General features: G+C 47.3%; 1 protein-coding gene across 1 annotated transcript; it reads right to left on the bottom strand.

Moving 5' to 3' along the window:
• Positions 1-1,637: 1,637 nt before the first annotated feature.
• On the bottom strand, positions 1,638-12,085 carry LOC308431911 (required for drug-induced death protein 1). The gene is made up of 2 exons (XM_080931511.1): positions 11,761-12,085; positions 1,638-3,221 (listed from the first exon to the last, which is right to left on the bottom strand). The coding sequence occupies exons 1-2, from the start codon at positions 12,064-12,066 to the stop codon at positions 3,102-3,104; spliced, it is 426 nt and encodes a 141-aa protein (XP_080787637.1). The 5' UTR covers positions 12,067-12,085; the 3' UTR covers positions 1,638-3,101.
• Between the last annotated feature and the right edge of the window lie 12,181 nt (positions 12,086-24,266).

Raw genomic sequence — 24,266 nt, 5'->3', positions numbered from 1 at the left:
ACAGTGATCCCTGAGTCAAGATCTGAGTTCCAGTCCTGTTTCTTGATCACAGATGCCATTTTGATACTTCTCTGAGCAGACACAGGTTCTGGGCAGAGAAACAGCACGCAGGGGTGGCGGTGGGGCAGTCCAAGGTAGTAGAGGACTCACTTCGTTGTCCTGCCTCTTCAACGCTGAGACATTAGATGTGTGCTTCTATGCACAACTCCAATGGTAACATTTCACTTCCCCTGCATGAGAGTCATGTCCTAAATTCTTACTCCCCTCTCCCCCTACAGATGGAATCTAGAGTTCCTATGGTAAGAATTCTGCCATAGATCTTTGCCATCCCCAACAGGCAGAAAATAGTTACTATAAACTTGCCTTACCAGATAATCTGATGGCTACCCAGAATCTAGTGCTTGCTTCACCCCTACCATTGCTTCTGCAAGAATATACCGAGCAGGGGTATGTCAGCATGCCAGTACAGACTGACACTCAAGGACCCACTCGGCTGTTCCAGCCTTCCTCTCTGGGGGCCCAGTTAGCAGAGGTATTTCCCAACCAAGACAGAGACCAGAGGCTTCTTAGCTTGTGGGAAATGCAGACTCCTGGCTCCACATTTAAGTCAAAGGTTCTGGAAAGTTCTCATTGGTAACAGATGGGAAGGCTGTGGTTCCCCACCCTATAGCCTGTTCTGAGGGATTCTAGAGAATGTAGCCTTTAACACTGCAGGTGTGTGTGTGTGTGTGTGTGTGTGTGTGTGTGTGTGTGTGTGTGCGCGCGCTAGGGTGGGGGCTCCCTCCCCCTGAAGACAGAACAAGAGAAGGTATAGCCTTTTACACAGAAAAATTAGACAAGCTGCCGGGACCTTTTTATTCACACCAAAGGCTAAGGAGGGATACAACGGAAGGGTCTAGAAGCCACTAATGGGAAAGCTAAGCTCTTAAACTCAGTTGCAGTGGGGTATGGGCCCAGCTCTGCTGGAAAGCAAAACCAGAAAAGCAAAAAAAAAAAAAAAAAAAAAAAAAAAAAAGCAGTCTGCAGCAGGAACCAGGTCTGGAAAGTCCCCTACAGGGATGTGACCACACAGCATACTTCAGGGGCTGAAGTCCACCTTGTAGCAAACCTGGCAGAGTCCCAGGACAGCCCCTGAGAGACTTTGACTTTGGACATTTTGAGTTAATTCTTAGCCAGATTTTGAGAGACACCGGGCCAGATGGTGCTTTGCTTTGTTGCTTTTACAGTTTGGGAGGTGGGGAAGAAGAGACCCCAGGGAAGGAAACGTTGATTGCTCACCCCTTTCTTGAGCCACACCTCTATCTGGCAGCATGTTGTTGGCTCCCTGGGGCTCAAGGGATCCGGTGGCAGGGAAGGCAACCTGCAACCCTGCCTTTCTGCAGCTAACTGCATGTGGTCCTTTCTCCTATTCACCTTTCCACTCCCCATCCTAGGGCTAGCCAGCAAGCATCACTCTCCCAGGAGTGAGCCCTAAGCAGCTAGTGCTACTGAGCTAAGTGGAGACTATTTCCCTAGGGACTGGGCATATTCAGGACTCTCCAGAGTAGAGGTGTGTCTAAATAGGCAATTGGTACTGTCTTTTCCACCTGTCCCTCTGTCCATCTTCCCACCCTACCCACCCACCAGTGCCTAATGGTTGGAGTCAGTGAGTGATATATGAGCATCATTGGCTTTGTGTGTCCCAGGAAGCCTCAGGCCAATAAGCTGACACAGATGCTGAAGAGTGGTCCCAAAACCTTCTCTGGATCTTGAATATTCTAGAAGCAAAGCTGGAATCCTGGTCTGCTGCTTGGGGTTGGCCAACGGTCATGATGAGAGGAACCTCTCTGTGAGGTACTTTAAAAACAGGTGTAACACACTAGTACAACTTTAAGAGTTTCTTCTCTACTTCTCCCAGCATTCCATGGTAGTCCATGAACCATCCTTGGTGTGTGCCAAGCCTGGGACTCTTGCCTACACTAATCTTCGAATCCAAGAGAGATACAGGCCTGAGAGGTGTGAACTCAACCACCATGATGACTCTGGTCCTCCAGCTTTCTCTGGTCCTACATACAACTAGCCCAGCCCTCCCAAGAAAATCCCCATCGCAAGCAGACATGCCTAGCTCTCAACCTTCATTGCTTTTCCAAAGTCTTTCTTGGCCTTTTCCTTTCTTCATGCCTACCTTTTACTTACTGGTTCCTTCTCTAAATATACAAGTCAGTTCTCATTCAGAGTCTGTCTGTCGCTTTGTCTCTGTCTCTCTTGTCTCTGTATCTGTCTGTCTCTCTCTCTCCTCAAACAGTGAACTTGTGTGACCAGCCACATCTGCAGGAGTCCAGAGAGTCCAGGAATACAATAGCTGGCCCAGACCCCTGCTGGCCCAGGTTCCATCTCTAAAAGCACCTGTTGCTGTCTTCCAGCTTGTTTCTGACCCTGACCCCTCCCTCCTTGCTAGCTGCATGCTTATGAGGATGGGTGAAAATGATACACTTTGACCTTCTTTCAATTGTCCCACACAGCTGTGAACTCGGGTTACAAAGCATCATGGTCTTTAAAGATGGTTTCTTTGCATATTTTTTTTCCTCAGACTTGTATTTAAAACTCCCAGGTGAGTTTGAGTAGAGAAAAGAGATGGGGGAGATAGACTTCCGAAACAAACAGCACCCTCGCTGTATTCGGTAAAAGGATTAAGGGAGGCCTAGGCTACTGCCATCAGCCCCAAAACCTTTTCAGAAACTAGCAACCATCACATTAGAGGTCTATGTCCTCCTCCCTTAAATTCACCCACTACCCACATGACTCAGACCCTAGACCTGCCATTGGCCTGCCTGCCTATATCCCCAGAAGGCTCTAACTAGCTAGCACAGGAAGCAAACTAATCCTAACCCCAACCAGACCATGGTCTAATTCTCTGCAGAACTCCTGGATCTCCCGAAGTCCAAGAGCTGTTCAGCGGATGAGTGGGGACGGCTCCTGCCACATAGTCAACCAGTCCAACAATAGCACGCGAAGCAGGGTTCCTCTTCTGAGTTCCCATGAGTCCCAGTCTCAAGTGCTGGTGGATTCACACTGTCCCCTGGCCAGAAGCATTCTGGTGTCACCTGCTCCTGCAGCTCTGGTTAGCGCACAAAGGACACCACACTGGTGGCCACTCCAAATGGGGCGGAGTAAGCTGCGGCAAATCCTTGCAGGCCAATGACAATGTACCGGCATCCTTTGCTGATGGCCTTCCCGAAATTCTATTTTTAGGAAAAGAAAAGGCAAACGTTAGGAGAGGCAAACTGCTGAATCTTGCATGGGTCATCGTGACGGGCAAAGAGAATCATTAGAATCGTTTACCCTCGGGTATCCACCAATCTATCGAGCCCCAGTGTCTTCACATCTGTAGCATCCTAGGTCCTGACCCCCGCTTACAACAGGCTTTCTCCTTGCACAGCATGTGCAAGCACAGCACATTTCCAGATAATTTGCAAGCCTTCTTAGAAACAGAATGGACGCTGCCAGCCCCAGAACTAAAACGACTTTGTTGTTTTAAACTAAGACTCACCCCACTGCTGCGCCATTGTAGGCCGGTTCGAATTTTCCTTCAGGCATGTTGTCAGACAGCCCAGTAGGTCTTTCCTATGTACCTAGTTCCTACTCTGGTCTGACCCACTTTTGTAACCTGGAAGCCTTTTCGTGCTTCCAGATCAATCTAGCATTTCTTGAGGGTAAGGGCCAGGCACTGTTTTCTGTCTTCTGTTCCTCTTTGGTCAGGGTGCTGCCGGGAGAGGGGACATCCCAGGAAATCAAATGGAATCACATCAAAACTTTGAGACCCCTAAGCCTTCAGGCCTGTGATTTTTTTTCTGAATACAAAAATCTACAGCCTGGTTCCACTGAAGATCCCCAATCGCAATCACACGATACAGTGATACCCCGGGCTACCTGATGAAGCCAGCCCCCTTGCCCAGGCTAGCTGATCTCTTTTGGATACAGCCCCAACCTCGAAACACACACAGATGTTTATTGCCTGAATTTACATATCTTTGGAAAATGTCCATCTTTGCCCATTGTCTCCATAAAGCCCAGCGCTCCGCTCCATAGGGAATCAGCCGGTTTTCTCTGGTCTTCCCCATACTTGCTCTCGGTACCATTCCTTGCTTTCTCTTCTCCGGTAGCATCCTTCTGTTCCTCTAGGTCAGCCACATCCCCTTAGCCTGTAGCACTCTGGGGGTCACCTTGACACTATTTCCTGCCCCGTGTCACTGCTCTCCGAGTGGAAAAGCCACCAGGTGCTGACTGCACTCCACACTTCTTCCCTGGCATACTGGCTGCTCCCCACATCCATTCAGGGACTGCCTGGTCAAGGGTGCCTACAACCCCAATGTTGCCTGATCCAGAGAGGGTTCTGTCCCCCCCCCCCCCAGGAGCTCACTCTCAGTGTTTTACTCTGTGGTCACTTAATCCTAGCTCCTCCTGGTTCTCTCCTATGTCACAGGGCACTCCTCCTAAATGCTCTGTTGATTTTTATCTCCTCGAAGAGTTTAAATCATACAAGTCTTTGTATCTCAACCCTGGGTCCTCTTTTGCTCTCTACCTAGAACACCTCTGACTTGGAATGTTTCTTAGATGCTCTTTGGCTCAGTCAGATTCATGCATTCAGCTCTCTGTTCGGGGTATCCATGTTTTGGTGCCCCATAATTCCTGTCTTTCCTTTACATGAAGCTGGTCTAACTCAAGTGATGGCTACATCCTAAAGGGATCGGCAAGAAGAAAGCCCTGGGAATTAGAGATCTTTGAGATCACATGGCCAGCCAGTATGGTGTAGAGCTAAATCCTCCCCCAAAGAAATCTGAGTTCAGAGTCGGAGGCCTTCACCCAATGTTGCACTTCTCTGTCTAATGAAGGCAGTCTGTAAGTGACCAAGTGCTCACAGCAGGAGTGGATTCCAGTCCCACCCCTTCCTGAGTGGTCCTTGGCCTCAGTTTCCTTGTGTATATAATGGGAATATGTGGTAGCCTTTTTGTGTGGAAAAGAGGACCACCGAGGAGTTTTTTCAAGGGAAGGACTGGGAATAGTGCTATCACATGCTGCAGACAGGGCTAGTGCACGTGTCAGCTCCTCAGAGAACAAGGACTTCTCTCTGCTACAGAGTAACTTAGGTTTGTGGTGGTAATACACTAGTCTGACATATTTCTTATTTCTCAGCAAACTTTTATTTCTCTTTTATCTTTATCTATTTATTTATTCGCTTATTTATTACTTTTGAGAAAGGATCTCACCCAGTGGCTAAGCTGGCATGGAACATACTATGTAACCCAGGCTGGCTTTCAACACGTTGATTCTCCTGCTTTGGGTCACTCAGTGCTGGGATTATAGGTGTGAGCCACAATGCCTGGCTAGGAAAAGTTTCTATAGAGCATCTAGACTTGCTTCTCAGTTGTCTTGAGTTTTTCACAGTGTGGATGTCAGTCTCCGTACCACAGAGTGTGCCCGATGCGGCGCCCCTGGCCTGGAGAGACTCTTTCCCTCAATTCCTGACTAGGTCATGACAAACTTTGGAAGAAACTGGTACATCTAAATCTTCTCAATACCATTGTATCCACTTCTCAAGGAGAGAGAGAGAGAGAGAGAGAGAGAGAGAGAGAGAGAGAGAGAGAGAGAGAGAGAGGGAGAAATGTGTTAGTGGGAGATTTTTACATGTTTAAAACAACAAATACTATGTCCTCAGGGAAAAATTGCAGCCAACACTTTATAAACAGTGACACCAAAATCAAACCGCTTGCCTGAAGCTTGATATTAGTGGTCTTTGTATTTGTACATACATTTGTATGCTTTCCCATAACAGATTTTTTTAAAACTACTTATCTTTACAACTCTTGACTACCACAGCAGTGCTATTCAAGGGAATGGACTTAGTATAAAACAAATCTCTCAGAGGGGTGCTGAGGACGGGAGTGTGGGAGAGGGTGCCAGGCTAGCCCGCCAGATTCACACCTTACTTTCAGAGCCTGTGGCTGTATTTCCCTGGAATAAAGGACTTTGGCAGATGAGTCAACCAAGGCTCTTGAGATGGGTGGATCTCCGGCATTTTAGGCCAAAAAGTGGCTCTACCTGGGTAAGTATCCTAATGCAGAGGGATGCAGGGGGAGTCAGGCAGAAGATGGAGCAGAGAGAGGGAAGGAAGAGACTGGGGTTCAGGGGTGATGGTGGTGGGACACTTCTGGCTTTGACAGGAAAGATGGGCTCTAAGAGCCATGAAGGAACAGCCCTGACGATTTTAGCTCAGGACTGCAGAGGACATTACATCCAGTCTCCAGTGGTACTAAGGACTCCTTGTCTGGTTTAGAAGAGGAAACCATCTCTCCTCAGACACCACTGTCTGGTCACAAAGGTCAGTCCTTCTGTTAAGCTGCTCTCAGGTCTGGTGCTAACCTGAGGTGGGTGGTCAGATACAGATATGAGTGGATGAGAACCCACCCATCTCAAAGGGTCACAGCCCACAGCTCCAGGACCTCAGCCAGGTGCCCTGGCACCCAGAATTTCCATATGGATCAATTTATTGACTCTGGATACTGCCTGCTATGTGTTGGTAAGGTAGTGTGTGCTGGGGGGGGGGCAGACTCAATGTCCACCGTCTTCCTAAATTACTTATTGATTTATTAGAGACACGATCACCCTGTATATCTGAGTTCACAGATTCTTCTACCTGTCCGCCCTCCTGTCTTCCTCCCCAGCACTAGAATTATAAAGTACCACCATGCCAAGCTTTTACTGGATTCTGGAGGCTAAAGCATAGGTTCTCATGCTCAATTGGCAGGCACTCTCTAAAACCCAGCCTCTTTGTTGTTGTTTGGTTGCTTGGTTAGTTTTTGTCCTCCTTAACCCCTACCAAGACAGGGTGGGTTTCCCTGTGTAGCTCTTGTTATCCTGTAACTCACTCTGTACACCAGGCTGGCCTTGAACTCAGAGATCCTCTTGCCTCTGTCTCCCTCTGTCCACCACCACCACTCAGCCAATGCCCTCATCATCATCAGATGGTGTAGAGGAAGAAATGGAGACAATTCAGGAAGGCCAAGCCCAGGGTCACAGGCTGTTGTGACAGTCATGCAGCTCGTACATCTGGTAGACCAGCTATTGGCCCCTACTTACATTTCTCCTACTCCCCCACTCTTTTTTTTTTTTTTTTTTTTTTTTTTTTTTTTTTTTTTTTTTGCCAAAACGTACATGCTAAGCAAGTGTTCTACCAGTTAGTTCCACCCCCAATGCTCACATGTTTTTGTTCTTGTTGGTATTTTTGTTTGTTTGTTTCTGAGGGTTCTACTATGTAGCCCAGGTTAACCCTGAACTCTTTCCTGATTCTCTTGCCTGTTGCAGTAAATATTAAAAACTAGATGCTTATCTCTATCAGCACAGTGCGCTGATTTTAGTATGGAGCCATGCGCACAGACTCTGTGAAACAGTCTGAAAGCCGTATCCCCGGCATGGCTCCCTTCCCTGGCGGTTCACTCTGCCCCGGCCCTGGTGCTTCTGCCCCTGTCCCGGGTGGAATTACCACCCTGGCGTCTTCTTTTCTCCATCGCCTGGCACAAACATGACTCTAGGGCCCAAAAGCTTTTCATACAGGTTTATATATTCAATTCACAGTCCACAAACCCTCTATTCAATAAGATTTCATCCAATAGGCAAAGATACAAACTGTCCTTCCATATGAGATAAAGAACCTATAAATTCCTTCAAATGTTCATAGCTATCTAATGCCAATTAAGTCCACCTGGATCCAGCTCATCCTTACTGAACTCCATCTTGGTCCTTATCTCAGTCCCCTTCTCTTCCCTTCTTCTCCTCCTCTCTCCACCTCCCTTCCCCCTGCCCAATCACCAGCTCTCACCTTTATTTTACTAATTAAAATGGAAAGAAGGTTCTGAAGAAGTCACCGGAATATGTATGTGACCAGGTGGCCCTTCTTAGGGAAGTGGAATTAACATCAAAATTCAAAGGGCTTCAGGACAATCTACAACACTTACCTAAGGTATCCCACACCGGTTTTATCCTCAACCATCTCTTAGCTTCCTGATTAACAGGACTTAGTTCTTTTTCCTACCATACTTCCCTTGTGCCCCTCAAGGGTGCCTGCAAGGGCGGGCCATGATTCTCAGCTAACTTCTGAGGCACATTCCATCCTTCTCACCCACAGATCTGCAGAGGAGGGGGTCAGGCCAGCCTCCCTCCCCCTCCTTCCCAGCTCTTAGCTGTCTGACTGTGCAGCCTCAATCTCTTTAACCCCAGTCTCCTTCACTGCAAAGGGGTCACAAACCCAGCTTCCCAAGGTTGCTGAGGGGGCTGAGGCATGGAACATAAAGAAGTTAACAGCTCTTCATCTTCCTGGCAGAACCCTTCCATTCCCCAGCGTCCCGCAGACAGCATTTAAACAGTAATAGGTGCACTGTAGGAATGCAATTATTACTTTACAATCAACTGGGAACATTGGTCTCTACAAGAGGCCTAAGCACAAAGGCTTCCAGAATGCTGGGCCAGAGCATTGGGGGCTGGGCCCCTGGTAGGCAGGACCATGCTGGTGGGAGTGGGTGGGGCAGCAGGGGAGTTAGCCTGCTCTTTCATGTTGCACAAAAGCCAACAACTTTCCTTAAATAGAAGCAGGAAAGGGCTTGTGTGAAGGATCTGAGAAGTTAACAGGAATGAGAACTAAAAACACATTCCGTAATAACTGATAACTGGAGCAATTCATTTTTAAAAGAAAGCTTTGCCTGGCAACGGAGAGGAGCACACATCACCTCCCATCCTCTGAAGGAGCCTTGGCTGCTCCTGTCGGCTTTTCAGAAAAGGGGTTCTTTGGTTTTCTTCCTTCTTGTTGAAGCCTGGTACCCTCTCAGCTGGCCAGAGAGAGTGGAGGCCAAGCTGACCCTTTTGACTCCTTGCTTGGGGCTCTAATCTCAGACTTCTTGGGTATACTGAGCTAGTACACAAGATTCCAGAGCTTTCCCATAGCTCTCTTCTCTCTATTCTAGCCAAAAACCCCTTTCCGTGTCAAAATCTGTGTCTTTCTCTTTCTGTTTATCACACACATGCACACACACACACACACACACACACACACACACACACACACGTAACATAAAACCAACCAGTTTGCTGGAGAGTTGGCTCAGCAGTTAAGAGCTTTAACTACTCTTTCTAGACGACCTGGTTGAGTTTCCAGCACCCACATGGTGGCTCAGACCATATGCAGCTCCATTCCCAGGGGGAGTGATGCCCTCTTCTTCCCGTCTCTGTAGCCATAAGGCAAGTGACACAGACATACATGTAGGCCAAACACCTCTATACATATTTAAATAAATGATCTTAAGGGTCTGTCCATCTCCCAAGCATTCTTATTCCGGAAGGAAGCCACAGACACAGCAGTCCTCTTTCTGCCTCTGCCCAGTCCCTTAAAACCACCAAGCTATGTCTTGTCTAGATTTTTCTAGTTCATATAAAGGGACTCATGGAAACCATATATAGCCTGTGGATCTGGCTTTCCTAACCACATGTTGAGGCACATGGCTAATATGTGCTTCATTCCTTGTTATGAGTATTGAAGGTCCATGGTGAATGTCCATGGTGTGTCTCACTCACACTGGTTCATCTGCCCATAGACACTGGGTCATTTTCACTTTGTGGCCATTGGTGATACTTCTGCAAAACTATTTCCTTCACAAACACTTATGAAGGCAAAACACCCACACACATGGAAAACTAAAAATATTTGCTCGAGTAGCCATTTTCAGTTTTTGTTTTAAAGTGAGGGTCTCATGGAGCCCAGGCTCTAGGGTAACCAAAAATCATTCTGAACTATTTTTCCAGATTTGTTTGTTTGTTTTCGTTTTGACAGAGGATTTCTCTGTGTAGCCCTGGCTCTTTTGGAACTCACTCCGTAGGCCAGGCTGGCCTTGAACTCAGAGATCCTCCTTCATCTGCCTCACAAGTGCTGGGATTAAAGGCATGTGTAGCGCCACCACCTCCCAGCTATTTTGCCAAAAAGTGTGAGTTACATTTATTTAGTGCATTTATTGTGCATGCATATGAGTGCACACACACTAATAGGTGCCCACAGTCAAGTACAGTTTGTGGGAGTCAGCTTTGGAAGGCTCTGAGGATTGAACTCAGGTGATTAGGTTTGGCCATGAGCACTGTTACCCACAGAGCCAGATCTTGAGCCAGATCTTGCCTCCACTTCCAAAGTGCTGAGATGACAGGTGTGTCTCCCTCATGCATATTCCCCTAGAGCTCCAACCAGGATTTCAGACACGCTAGGCCAGCACCCAACCACCAGAACCACATCCTCAGCCCAGCCTTTTACTTCGTTTGTTTGTTTGTTTATAAACAGGATTTCTCTGTATAGCCCTGGCTGTCCTGGAACTTGCTGTCAGAGATCCGACTGCTGCTGCCTCCCCAGTGCTGGGATTTAAGGTGCGCACCGCCACCACCAGCCGACTGACTTAAGTCTTTTGTAGAGTAGCCGTCCTGATGAATGGAGTTTGGTACCTCAAGTTTCAGCCAGCGTGAGCTCTTTGTTAATAGGCCCTTGTTATATAGCCCAGGCTGGCCCTGTATTATCAATCATCCTGTCCCACCTGGGGTTACAGGTGTGGGTTTCCTAGCTTTGGCTTCATGCTGAAGCCTTATCGTGTTCTGCCCAGTGTCCATGTCAGGGCGATTTGAAAGTGTCACTAACTCTACTTGCCTCACCCGGATGAGTAATTGCTAATATTAATACTCTGTTATTGAGTGAGGGAGCAGGGTGTTCCAGCTCTGCCAGCTATCCCTGGGGTGGGGGTGGGGTGGGAGGTCTCCCCACCCGCTGTTAGGAATCCTATTTGCACCTCTAGTGTATGCACAATGCCTGGCACAAAATGGCCACTCCCAAAACTTCTCTAAATGCAATCGGCCAATTAAGGAACCCGAGTGTCATCGGTTCCCTTTCAAATGGCTTCGTGACTCCCAAAAGTCCTACTTCACATCAACAGTGTATTTTATCATTGCCGGCTTGTGAGGAAGATCGAGCCACATCTTTTAGAATGATAACCTAAACTCCTGGCAAGGGACCGAGTGTCTCAGGTATGACAAAGGTCACCGGCCAGAGACTGATAACTGGACAACAACTCTGGAGAGTCCAGAGGACTTTGGCCAGGACACACACAATCAATGTGTTTTGTGATTCCCCTCCACCCCACCTCCCTAGTCTTGTCTAGGTCAAGAGCTCAATTCTGCTCTTCCAGGGCAGAGGCGCCTAGAAGCCAGAACCATGTGCCCTGAAAATGAAACTCATTCCATTTCCCATCCTTCCTACCTCTCGCCTTCCACCAAAGTACAAAAGGCAGGCAGAACATCTTAAGTTTCGGGGTGCAGAGATAGTTGATTAGACAAGGGGAGGGGCAATAGGTTCTAGGTATGTACTGGCCGAGTTAATAGGCCCTGCGGGTTAACCTCGGTTGTCTAGGACTGAATCACCCAACTTTCCCCTGTGGCGGGGTGCCCTGGAGCGAGCCTGGGAAATAGACGGACCTAGACTGCAACTTGCTGAGTCCGGGGCTCCACGTCAACTAGCCTCACCACAGCTTCAGCATTATCACCAGCTCCAACTGGGAGCCAGGGAGGGTCCTGCCCGCCTAAGCCTGCGCGCTCCGCGACACCTTCCTAGTGACGGTCCGGGGTCAGCGGGGATGCGGGCACAACTCCACCCAGCGCAACTCCCGGTTCTCTCTGGACCGAGACGGCCTGGCTGTGGGGACCTACCTTGCCGTACTTCTTCAGTTTTCGCCGGTACCTCTTCTTGGGCTTGTCACCTGGCGCAGGCTCCTCCAGGGCGTCGTAGCGCTCCGGTAGCGCAGCCAGGTGTACTCTGCGTGCGCTCGGGGTCCCCGCTCTCCGTCCGCTCTCTTCGCGCTCACAGTCCTGGCTCTCCGGGTCCTCGTCCTCGCCCTCCAGGTGCTCCACGATGGCATCTGTCTCCTCGTCACCGGCGCGGCGCGATCGCCCCAGAAGCCCTCGGCCCGCCAAGCTGCTCGCCGCCTTGCTTCGGAGCCGGGCGCCCACCGTCATGATGCCGCGGAGATGCGGGGAAGAGTCCGCGCTATCAGGCAACCTTTGCTCCACGCCCCGCCCCGCTCCTGCCCCTGCGGACCGCCCAGGCACGGGGCGCTCCGGGAACCAGCGGTCACAGCACACCCAAGCGGTGGGGTCCAGGACTACTACGGGCGCAGAGACAGGAGCGGGCTTAGCCAGACCGGACATAAGGCTTTCCGGAGAGGAACTCTGCAGCAGCAGTCAGAGCTCAGGGCAGGCAAGGCCGGCTGTACTGGGAAGAGACTCCAAACAACAGACCTACAGGTTCCCGCACTTAAAACTGGTTTTAGCACACACCTTTAATCCCTGCACTTGGGAGGCTGAGGCAGGCAGATCCTGGCTATCCCGGTGGACAAAGCATGTTCCAGGATAGCCAAGGCTACAAAACAAAACAAAAACAAACAAATGGTAGAGATGGTATCATTGATCATGAAGATTCCTCAGTGCTGGCGAGGATGTACCGACCTGATCATGAAAATATATTCAGGCCTGGGGACGTAGCTCAGTTAGGAGAATGCTTGCTTAGCATGCACAAAATCCTGGGCTCCATCTCCAGCGCCACAGAAGCCTCAGCAAGGTGGCACATGCTTGTAATCTCAGAACCTAGGGAATGGAGGCAGGAGGATTAGGGGTTTATAGTCACTCTTGGCTACAGTGAGTCTGAGGTCAGCCTGGGCTACAGTGATGCCCTGTCTCAAGCACAAATAAGAAGCGCCGTAATTAAGAAGACGTTAAAATGCTGAGTTTATTTCACGCATGTTTTTGTCTTCCCACTGTTTCCATGCCTGACTATCACCATTTCTGTCTCCTAGCAAAACATTCCATACATACTTACAACTTACTAAGTAAAGGGTGGAGTCCGCCCTTGAAAAGCCGAGCAGGCGTTTAGACAGCACGTCCTTGGCAGTGGAACTTCCCCAAAAAACTCATGAGTTTTATATTTTCTTCATATTCTGTTTGTGCAGCTTTCATAGCTACTGTGTGCTGACCACTTACATGTGTAGAAAAACCGAAAGAAAGAAAGAAAGAAAGGAAAGAAAGAAAGGAAGAAAGGAAGGAAGGAAGGAAGAGGAGGAAGGGAGGGAGGGAGGGAGGAAGGAAGGAAGGAAGAAAAGAAAGAAAGAAAGAAAGAAAGAAAGAAAGAAAGAGGAGGGAGGAAGAGAAATGCAGTGGGTTTTTTGTTTATTTATTTGTTTTGTTCTTTTAGTTTTTACAGACAGGGTCTCACTATGTAGCTCTGGCTGCCCTAGAACTCACGGTGTAGACCAGACTGGTCTGGAACTGAAACCAATGGGTTCACAGAGGTGGACCACTCACCTCTGGCATCCTGAAAGCTGAGATTAAAGGCATAGGCTCCACGCCCGGCTAGGGTAGGTTTGTTGTTGTTGTTTTAGAAAAAAAAAACATACATTATATTTACCATTCTAGGAGTGGTAGCCCACACACACCTTCAATTCACAGCACTGGAAAAGCAGAGGCAGGTGGATCTGAACTGTTGTCCAGCCTTATCTACACAGGGAGTTCTTGGGAAGCCAGGGCTACATATTGCATAATGAAACACTTTCTAACATGTACATATGCACATATGTGTGTGTGTGTGTGTGTGTGTGTGTGTGTATAATAAAATCATCTATATTTTTCTAGGAAGTTCCTAAAAATGCAAGGCCATGTGTTCACAGTGACAGTGAGAAAGTGAAGCAGCATCATGGGGGCAGGAGAGAGGATTTCTGGAGCATACATATGATATCATACAGTACAATTGTAAAACCTGGGATTTGCACATAGCATCTCCAGAGTGCACCAACTCTTAACATGCTTGGTGTTTGCTTACTGGGTGGGTTTTGTTGTAGTTGTTTGTTTTTAACACAGGGTCTCACTATGTACTTCTGACTTACATGCAACTCACTGTGTAGAACAGGCTACCTCAAACTCATAGAAATCCTCCTGCCTCTGCTTTCTGGGTGCTGCTTGTCTGCTTTCTTCTTATTGTTACTGTTTTTTCACTTTCTGGTTTGTTTAACTCAGGGTGTCTTACTTAGGGTTTTACTGATGTGAACAGACACCATGACCAAGTCAAGTCTTAAAAAAGATAACATTTAACTGGGGCAGGCTTACAGGTTCAGGGTTCAGTCCATTATCATCAAGGTGGGAACATGGCAGCATCAGGGCAGGCATGGTGCAGGCAGAGCTGAGAATTCTACATCTTCATCTGAAGGCCACGAGAAGACTGGCTCTCTCATGGCTATGAAGAGGGTCTCATTGCCCACCCCCCACAGTGACACACATCTTCCAACAAGGTCACACCTCCTAATAGTGCTGCTCCCTGGGCCAACCTTATTCAAACCACCACTCAGGGTCTCTCTGGAGAGCTCTGGCTTTCCTAGGATTTCTTAAGTATCCCAGATTGGTTTCGAACTCACAGTAAACTGTGCCTCTGCCCGCAACCAGGTGCTGAGACGAGCAGTATGTGCCACTCCACCTGGTTGCTTGTTTGCCTTTGAGATTTCAGTCTTGCTATGCCCAAGCTGGCCTTGCATGTCTAGGCTCATCCGCTCTCTCACTTCCACCTCCTTGGTAGCCAGGACCTAGTTTTTCCTTTTTTAAACTTTTAATTGATTGATTGATTGATTAATTAATTAATTAGTGTGACTTTCACATCATCCACCCAATCCCACTCATTTTCCCATCCCTTCATATCTGCACTCTGTGAAACTCTACCCCCCCACCATTCCCCCCGCCAAAAATATCTTGCTGTGGAGGTCTCAATGTAAAATCTTGCTTGGAGGCTTCATCGTGACCCACAGTATACCCTTTGCCCAAACAACTTTTCTTGCAAGTGGTCATTGCAGTGAGGCATTGGTCTGGCTAGAGGTTTTTGCTACACCATCAATGCCGGATCCTCACTGGACTCCTCTCAGATATCCTGTTGTTGCCCTGTATCATGGAGATCTTGCAGCATTGGTTCTGTAGGACTGGCCACTTACTCCAGCAGTTCCATAGATGGGTAGATGTTGGGGTGAACCAACTCAGAGCCCTGGATGTAGGCCTGGGTGGAAACTGAGTTGGTCAGCTAATCAGCTCTCCTGTGTCACCAGGGCCAGCTCTCCCATACTTCCCAGAGAATGTGCCAGGCCTGCTCTGCTGTAGCTGGTGAGGGGTGGGGCCAGCTCTCCCTTGCTCATGCCCTGTGGTCAGCTCACCTTCCTCCCATCTCCCAGGGCCCTCTACTGTGCTGCTCAGGTAAGGTTCAGGCCTGGACCTCTGCATCCCATGAGGGGCAGGGCCAGCTCTCCTTCACTCACACTTCAGATCCAGCTCTTCATACTGCTCATGAAAGGGACAGGTTAGCTCTCCCCAGTGTGGTGGCCTGTAAGGGGTGGAGCCCACTCAGCACAGTGCTCAGACACCAACATGGCCTCAGGAGGCAGCCTAGACCAGCAATGGCCTTTGTTGGTAATGTGAGCCTTGGACATCAACTCAGACACTGGCTGTGATACAGGACCATGGACCATGGATCCAGACATGGCTCTTGGTGGCAGCCCAGGCCAGGCCATCCCATGGCTTCAGGTGGTTGTGCAGGCTCCTCATAACTGCCTGTTTCTGACTGTTGTCACTGCCCAGTCTTCAGTTCCACCTCTCCACTGTACAGGAAACACTCACCTTTGCTTTCTCTCCCATCTCTCCACGGCTCACCCCATCTTTCTGTTCTCTCCACGGCTCACCCCATCTTTCTGTTCTCTCCACCACATATTTCCTCACTGAAGTGGTGCCCACCTTGGGATTGGACTGGGCACTTGGGTATCTTTCCTCTGGGACCATGGGATGCACATCGTTTTTTATGTGGGTGTTTATCTCTGAATTCTGGGGAATGCAGAATTAAGTATGACACAATCACACAAGAGAAAGCAAGAGATATGAAAAGAGGAAAAGAGACGTAATATTCACACTTATAAGTGACATGCTCCTCTGTTTACAAGACCTGGGATGGTCCATCCCAGACTTTGGACAGTCATCTATAAAAGACTGGAACTAGATCCACATCTGTCCCTGTGTGTGTATATATACATATACATATACATATGCATATACATATGTGTATATGTATACATACGTACATCTACACACACACGCATATATGTACATATATATCAACTCAATGTAAGTAACGTAACCCTGAAATTGCTACAAGAAAACAGTTCAAGATAAAGGCATAGGGGCAGGAGAGGTGGCTCAGTGATTTAAAACACTGGCTGCTCTTATGGAGAGCAGGTTTAGTTACCAGCACTTGCCTTGAGGCTCACAACTCGACAGCTCTGTGGTCTTATATTCGTTCCTTGCACTCTTACAGTTCCCACTTTCACAGTGTTCAGAGGGTCTCAAGACAGACCCTCTGAAACTGTAAGCAAGCAACCAAACCAACAAACAAACCCAATTTCCCCTCTATGTTATTTCCATCAGCGAGTAGCCACAGAGCAAAAAGGAAAGCCCAAAGTACCAGAGAAAGAATCCTCAGGATCTAGCCAGTGAGTGTCTGGAAGAAAGACACAAAGAGGAAAAGAACTCAGAACAGCAGGGAGACTTCACAGAGGCTAAGGTTTCTGCAGGAAGATAGCGCATCATCCGCATATAGGATAATTATTCCTCCCTGCTCTGTGGTAAGGCAGCCATCACGAGGGGAGTCTCCTAGCCAGATGATTGACGAGTGCACTTGGATTAACTATTACATTTTGGGTAACTTGGAATGTTAGAGCTCCACCCAAGGGCAGACGTAGGTTCTGTGCTTTTGATCAGGAGGAAATAGCTGTCCCTTAGTGTGGCTCACCAAACCTCCACCAAGGCTACTGTATCCCTGCCCACTTTGAAGAGGTAACCCCAGCATCATTTAGGAGATGGGCTGAGACTGAGGAATAGATATATTAACTTGTGGACAGAAGGAACACTCAGAGATCCATTCCCAATGATGTTTACCCAGAAGGATAACGTCTGGCCTAGAGCATCTCTGCTCCGTACTGGCAGGGCTCGTGCTAGGAGATGAGAGATCGGAGCTCCCTCTGTCCTTCGTGGCTAGAGAATCACAGACATTCCTCAAATCGTTGCTTGCAGGGTTCTTGCTGGTCTTGTCTGTCAGTGTCAGCAGGTTTGGGGTCCCTGTGAGACTTCTGGTTTTGGCTTAGGTAGCCGATTGCTTTCCCTGTTCACATGTGGCCAGTCCTCAGTGTTTCTTTCTCTTAGAAGGGACTCTCACCCTGTTGCCTCAGGGTCCTGCCTCTGTATTCTCATCTACTCTTAACTACCTCTCTTCAGTTCCCTCCTCTGAACAGAATTGCATCCTTAGGTACTGAGGGTTCTGGCCTTTGTACATGAATCTGAATGGGATCCCGTTGAGTTCCTTACAACCTTGGCAAAACTTGGGCACATTTGTCATGTCTTGGTATCGTTGACACTTGAGACCAGAGACTATTAACGTTCCAGCACAGAGGACCCTGGGAAATATACCCATTATCAGAAGCATGGCCGTTGTGTGCCCTGCCTTTCACATCTTAGAGAGCTCCAGGTTGATTTATGTTAACTTACTCGAGGCGCCTGGTGCAAGCTGCCCACTCCTCCTAGCCTCTCACATTAGACAGGTAGCAAGGATACGTAGGGGAAAACACATTGTTCACCACTCTGAGAATCTCTTCTCCTTACTAATATGAAAACTGTTCTCCAAAGAATCCCGGACATTGCACAGCTAATTCAAATAGAAACAATTTCTGTATAAAAACTTCATGTTTCAATCTTTATAATAAAGTCATAGGTTTAGAAGGAGAAAGATAACACAGCCTTGAAGTTACATTGCTTATGAGCTTATTCTTATAGGATAGAATTCAGAAAAAATTGCATCTGTGGAGCTGATAAAAGAAGGTTATACGGTTGGAGAGATGGCTCAGCAGTTAAGAGCACTGACTGCTCTTCCAGAGGTCCTGAATTCAATTCCCAGCAACCACATGGTGGCTCACAACCATCTGTAATGGGATCTGATGCCCTCTTCTGGTGTGTCTGAAGACAGCTACAGTGTACGAAAATACATAAAATAAATACATTTTAAAAAGGTTATAATGACACAGAATAATGGATTTAATTTTGTGGAAACTGAAACTGAAGGCACACACACACACACACACACAAACACACACACACACACCCAGGGGAGGGTATTATGATCAGAATCTCAAGGCTGAGTGATTTTTGTTTTTTTTTTTTTTTTTTTTTTTTACTGGCTGTCTTTCCAGAGCACAGTCTATTCTTTTTTTTTAAAGAATTATTTATTTTATGTATATGAGTACACTATAGCTGTCTTCAGATACACCAGAAGAGGGTATCAGATCCCGTTACAGATGTTTGTGAACCACCATGTGCCTCCTGAAAATTGAACTCAGGACCTCTGGAAGAACAGTCAGTGCTCTTAACCACTGAGCCACTTCTCTAGCCCGAGTCCAGTCTATTCTGCTAGCCCACACTGTAGCTAAAGCTGCCTCCTTATCAGGAAAAAGCACTAGTTTCTAGTTAGACTCACTCTTCATATCCTACACCCAGACCAGTAGGTATGACAACAGCCCAGGACCGCTTTGCAAGGTCCCACCATCACTGGAACTGCATTTCTCAAGGCTTCCTTAGGACTGCTACATCCTTTGACACCATTCTGGACTTGATTTTTATGGGTGAGGATTTACCTCTGCGTTGTTCCTGAACTGAGGAATCCTCAGTGCAACCATTCGATTCCAGAAACAGACCCGACACTAGTGGTTCTCAACATTCCTAATGCTGTGGCCCTTTGAGACACAGTCCCTTAGGTTGTGGTGACCCCCCCACCATAAAAATTTTTTTTGATATTTCATAACTGTAGTTTTGCTACTGGAATGAATCACAATGTGAATATCTGATGTGCATGGTTATTAATAGACCTGTGCACACGCACTGGGAATGTAGTGCAGAGGGAAGCGATCGATTGGTCTTTATAAACAACATGGTTCAGATAAAGCACGAACATGTCTGAGACATTTACTGCCTGTGAGGAAGGGCACAGGAGAGGCTAGTGCAGAAGGGTCCCAGGCTCGGCTTGTGTGTGGGCCCACCTGGGCCAGCCCAGGCTCCAGCCCGGGGCAAATATTAGGAAAGGACAACGGTTCCATGTACCACGCCACTCTACCTTTGCTACTTTCTATCCCCAGCAGTGGCAGCCCTCTTGGCTTGTCTCTGTTGCAGACTCTGCTCACATTGCCAGCATCTGCCCCCTGTGGTTATTATCACAATTCCCAGTAACTCGAAAACATCAAAACTCTGGAAGCTTGTAATTTATCAATCAGATTTACATCAGTAAATTCTCACCCCACAAAATGCCCACACAATAAACTCAGACCCAGTAGACATTGATATAAACTGCCCACCTAGATAAGACAGATTGTCCTGAAATTATCCATCCCTTATAAGATATCCATAGCTACACGTGACTATTTAAAGCCAATTGAGGGTAGATCTTTTCCTTCCCCCTCCATCTTCTCTTCTTCCCCTCCCTCCTTTCCAAAACTCTGCCCTCACCTATCTTTTTAACTGCTCAATCACAGGTCTTGCCTTATCTTGTGCCCGCCGTCACCTGCATCTTGACCTTGACTACACAGGAGATTGACAGGAGAGGACCACTCTTGCACTTAGGTTTGGCTGGGATATGTATTTGTGTGGCCCTTGCTAACCTGTGGCCTATGCTACTCCTAGAAATCAGTGTTGTCATCCTGTTACAGTTGCCCAGGGACAGTGGAATAAAGAAAGGTCAGCGGGTGAGGAAAAGTGCATTTTATGATTAAAAACATCAACATTGCCCTGGCAATGGGCAAAGGGACATCTTGTTGGTGGTGTTGTTCTTATATCAGTCAGGGGCAGGCAGATGGCAGTTCTGGGTTCATCCTAGCTAAATGCCTGGCTTGGTCGCATTCACTTGGCCATTTACCTACCAGTGGGATCACCGGATTATATGAATTATATAGCAGTTCTTTTAACATCTGAAGAGCATTCAAACCGTTTTCCAAAATAGCTGCATGAATTTCCAGACCCCACCAACAGTGTGAAGGAGTTCTCTTTCTCAACAACCTTACCCACACTCACTCAAGGTCTTGCATCTTTTTGGCAATGCTCAGATAGGATCCTCTTGTTTTCACTTCCCTGGGACCGAGATTACAGGCTTGCCTCCATACTGCTTCCTCCATAGTGTGGCTTGTAAGTGCATTTCTGATCTGTGATTTTCAGCACTTTCTCCATTTGAGCACTTGTTGGCCATTTGGGTGCCTTTTGAGCAGTGGTTAACTTAGGTTTCTTGCACATCTGTAAGCTGAGCTTTCTTGCTATTGAGCTATCTGAGTTCTTGTATATTTTAGATACTATCAGATAAATTATTTACCAACACTTTCTACCGTGTTGTAGACCATCTCTTCATCCTGTCAACTACTGCTTCTCTGTCCGCTGGCTTCTTACACTAGTACAATACTTGAAGCATCATTTTCAAAACATTTCTTTCTACCCCCTGCTGGTTCACTAGCTGTAACTGCTGTGTTTAATGGTTGTGTTGAATGCACATTATACCTCTAACCTACTCTACTCCATCTTAAAGTGATAGCAAACCATACATGCAGTGTAAGCACTCTGTGAAGAACAGCTAGGCTTGTGTGTTGTCACCATGATGTTTTGCTTTCATGGGTCACAGGCTGTGATGGCAGATCTTGTCAGCTTGACACACTTGGGAGAGGGATCTTCCTGGAGGAACTGCTTCCATCTGGTTAGCCTATGACCTTGTCTGTGTGGAGCATTTTTTCCGTTGCTAACTGATGGGGGAGGGATCAGCCAACTGTGGGAGGTGCCGTCCCTAGGCAGGAGGGTTTGGGCTGTATATAAAAGAAAATGTTGGGATTGTGCCAGTAAGTAGTGTTCCTCTGTGGTCTCTGCTTCAGTTCCTGCCTCAGTTTCTCTTTGATGATGGACCCTGATCTGTAAGCCCCCCACTGTTTTTGGTCTTTGTTTTCTGGTGGCAGCAGAGAACACACTAGAACAGTGCTCTTCATCCAGCAGTTAGTGACTTTACACTTTACACATGGTTTGATTTTTTTCTCTCTTGATCCCTTCAGGTAGATGCAGAGTCCCATCTTGTACTTGCTGCTTGTGTTTCAAAGATCCCACTGCACGTTTCTTGTAAGTCTGCAAGCACTGCAAACTGCTCTGTGTCAGCCATCTTCATCTTTGTGTGGAAAGCTGTTTTGTCTGGGTAGAAAATCCCTGCCTGGTTGTTTGTTTATTTATTTTCAGTATTTCGGACAAGAAACTGGTCCTTACTCTTTCTTCTTATTTTTATAACATCTTTCCCATCCTATGGCTGGTTTTGCTTTAAGTACTGTTTTTGAGTAACTGTGAGGAAAATTAGATGTAGTTTTCTTTGGTATTTGTTAACCAAAAACTACAAACTTATGATCTTGAGCAAATTTTTTAAAACCAACGGCTATTCTGTCTTGAAATGTCTTTTACCCCCTGCCTCCTTCCCTATGGGCTCCTCCCAATGTTTGATTTATCTTCTGTTCCACTTTGGAATGCTCTCTCCTGCCACCTTCAACTCCACTGCCTTTTCTCTGCTGTCTAATTTTCCACCCATGGAGTACATTTTTCCTTAGACACTGGAAACTATGTGTCTTAGTCGGGGTTTCTATTTCTGCACAAGCATCATGACCAAGAAGCAAGTTGGGAAGGAAAGGGTTTATTCAGCTTACACTTCCATATCGATGTTCATCACCAGAGGAAGTCAGGACTGGAACTCAAGCAGGTCAGGAAGCAGGAGCTGATGCAGAGGCCATGGAGGGATGTTACTTACTGGCTTGCTTCCCTTGGCTTGTTCTTATAGAACCCAGGTCCACCAGCCCAGGTATGGCACCACACACAATGGGCTGGGCCCTCCCCCCTTGATCACTAATTGAGAAAATGCCTTACAGCTGGATCTCATGGAGGCATTTCCTCAAGGGAGGCTCCTTTCTCTGTGATAACTCCAGCTGTGTCAAGTTGTCACAAAACTAGACAGTACACCATGTAACTCTCCAGGCATATGGATTATGTTCGCATTAGTCATTTCTCCACTCCACAAACTCTTGTCTCTTTTAGAACACATCCCCGAGTCAGTACTGAACTTTTTCCTCCTTTTGTTTTGTATTTTGAGACAGGGTTTCTTTATCTCTGGCTGTCAGGCTGGCCCCAAACTCAGAGATCTGCCTGCCTCTTCCAGCTGCAATTAAAGGCCTGCATCGCCAGTGCCAGACAGTCCAATGTCTGAGTTGTGTGTTTCTCTGCATGGGAGCACAGCCACAAGTCCAGGGCTAAGAGGACAAACCCTTTTCGGGATGGCAGGAGCAGTGTTCTTGCCTCGGATTTGATGACCCCTGAGCTATTTTTAGGCATACCTGTCACTGATGGTAGTGTTTTCAAGGTCTATGCTGATTAACCTCTGGCCCTGGGACTCTTCTCTCCCTCTGGTTTTTGCTGTGTAGACCTGGCACATCCCTTGTGTGCACATGTGCACGTGGAGGTCAGAGGTCAACCTCAGGTGTCATTCCTCAGGGGTTGTTCACCTTTCGTTTTCAGACAGGGTCTCTCACAGTAGCCTGGAGTCTCCAATCAGGCCAGTTGGTCAGCAAGCCCCCAGGGCCCCACGTCTGTTTCTCCTGAGCACTGAGATTACAAGCATGTACCACTGCATCTGGCTTTGTTTTTTCTTTACGTGGATGCTGGGGACCAAATTCAAGTCCTTCTGCTTACATGCAAAGCACCCTGCCAATTGTGCTATCTGTAACAGCTCAGATTTCTTTAAGCACTATTATTTAATGTGGATGACTGCTTTGCCTGCATATATGCTACATATGTGTTCTATGTGTGTGCTTGACAGTCACAGAGGCCAGGAGAGGGCATGAGGTATCCAGGAACTAGTTACAGATGACTGCTACCAGGTGGCTTCTGAGACTTGAACTCGGGTCTTCTTGAAGAGGAGCCAATACCCTTAACCTGTGAACCATCTTTCCAGAACCCTAGCTCAGACTTCTAAGCAATGGAACCCAGGATGCCCCCTTACTGTAGTGCAGGCTGGCAGGTCCGTCTGTCACGGCAAAGCTGGGCCATCACAAGGTGCACTGTCCTTCACTGGTGCATACCAATGTCTGCAGAAACAGCTAATATGTATGCTACCACCACGCACACCCCTCCCACGGCATCTTGCTCTACTTGTTGCAATGTATATACCTTATCCTCCTGAAATAGGCCTCCTGGCTCCATCCCTTAAACCTCCCTATACATTCTCTCTATATGTCTATTAGATATAGATTTTGTTTCCCTAGAGCCCAGAACCTGATGCATATTCACACTCACTACATTTGCTGAATCAATGAGCAAACAGATTACGTGAAGTTGAGGCTGTCAGCCCATTCTGTAATCTTGTCTGTTTGCTGGTACAGACCGTACCATGTGGCTCTGGCTAGCTTAGAACTTGCAGCTACCTTCCTACCCGTTTCCTTACCGCTCTGTCTTCATCTTCTCTCACGATCCTTCTCCCAGACTGTCTTTCCCATTCTGACTTTCTGGGTTTTCCTTGCTAGTATCACCCAGAACTCTTACCGGCATTTCCAGATCAATTATTACCTTTTTTCCACACTTCCAATGCTACCTGGTTTTGCCATTTTGATGGTGTATGTGTTTGTGTTGGCTTCACAAATGACCCGCAGTGCTGGAGAAGCAGCAACTGTCTGTACAGCTGCTTGCTAACCCCAACAGGCCAGGAACATCACTTACTCACAGGAATCAGTAGCTTTGTGCTTAAAATCCAAGTGCACTCCAAAGAATATTATTGGGTCAAGGTTCTGAAGGAAGTTTCATCTTTTTCTTGCTATTTTTTATTTTTGCTGTTTTAAAACAAAATATAACGTACTATTTTCTAACAAATGATACAAACTGTACTTCCACTGGGCCAAGGAAACCCTGCTATCCTATAGCTAGGTGTTTAGGCAAATATATTAAAATACTTGAGTCTTCAAAATGTTATCATGAACATATAAAACAGAGGATAGAAAGTAAATGTCAAATCTAATTTTCAGTTCATAAAAATTAGGAAACAAAATTCCCTT

The sequence above is a fragment of the Micromys minutus genome, assembly GCF_963924665.1.
Source record: "Micromys minutus genome assembly, chromosome: 1".
NCBI classification, from domain to species: domain Eukaryota; kingdom Metazoa; phylum Chordata; class Mammalia; order Rodentia; family Muridae; genus Micromys; species Micromys minutus.
The sequence above is the reverse complement of the archived record's forward strand: the minus strand, read 5'-3'. Positions and strand labels throughout refer to the sequence as shown.

Excerpts from the sequence above, each read along its gene's own strand:
- LOC308431911 (XM_080931511.1), bottom strand. The coding sequence starts at position 12,066 with ATGACGGTGGGCGCCCGGCTCCGAAGCAAGGCGGCGAGCAGCTTGGCG. Across the intron at positions 3,222-11,760 it reads AACTGAAGAAGTACGGCAAG|AATTTCGGGAAGGCCATCAG; the intron begins GTAGGTCCCCAC and ends TCCTAAAAATAG.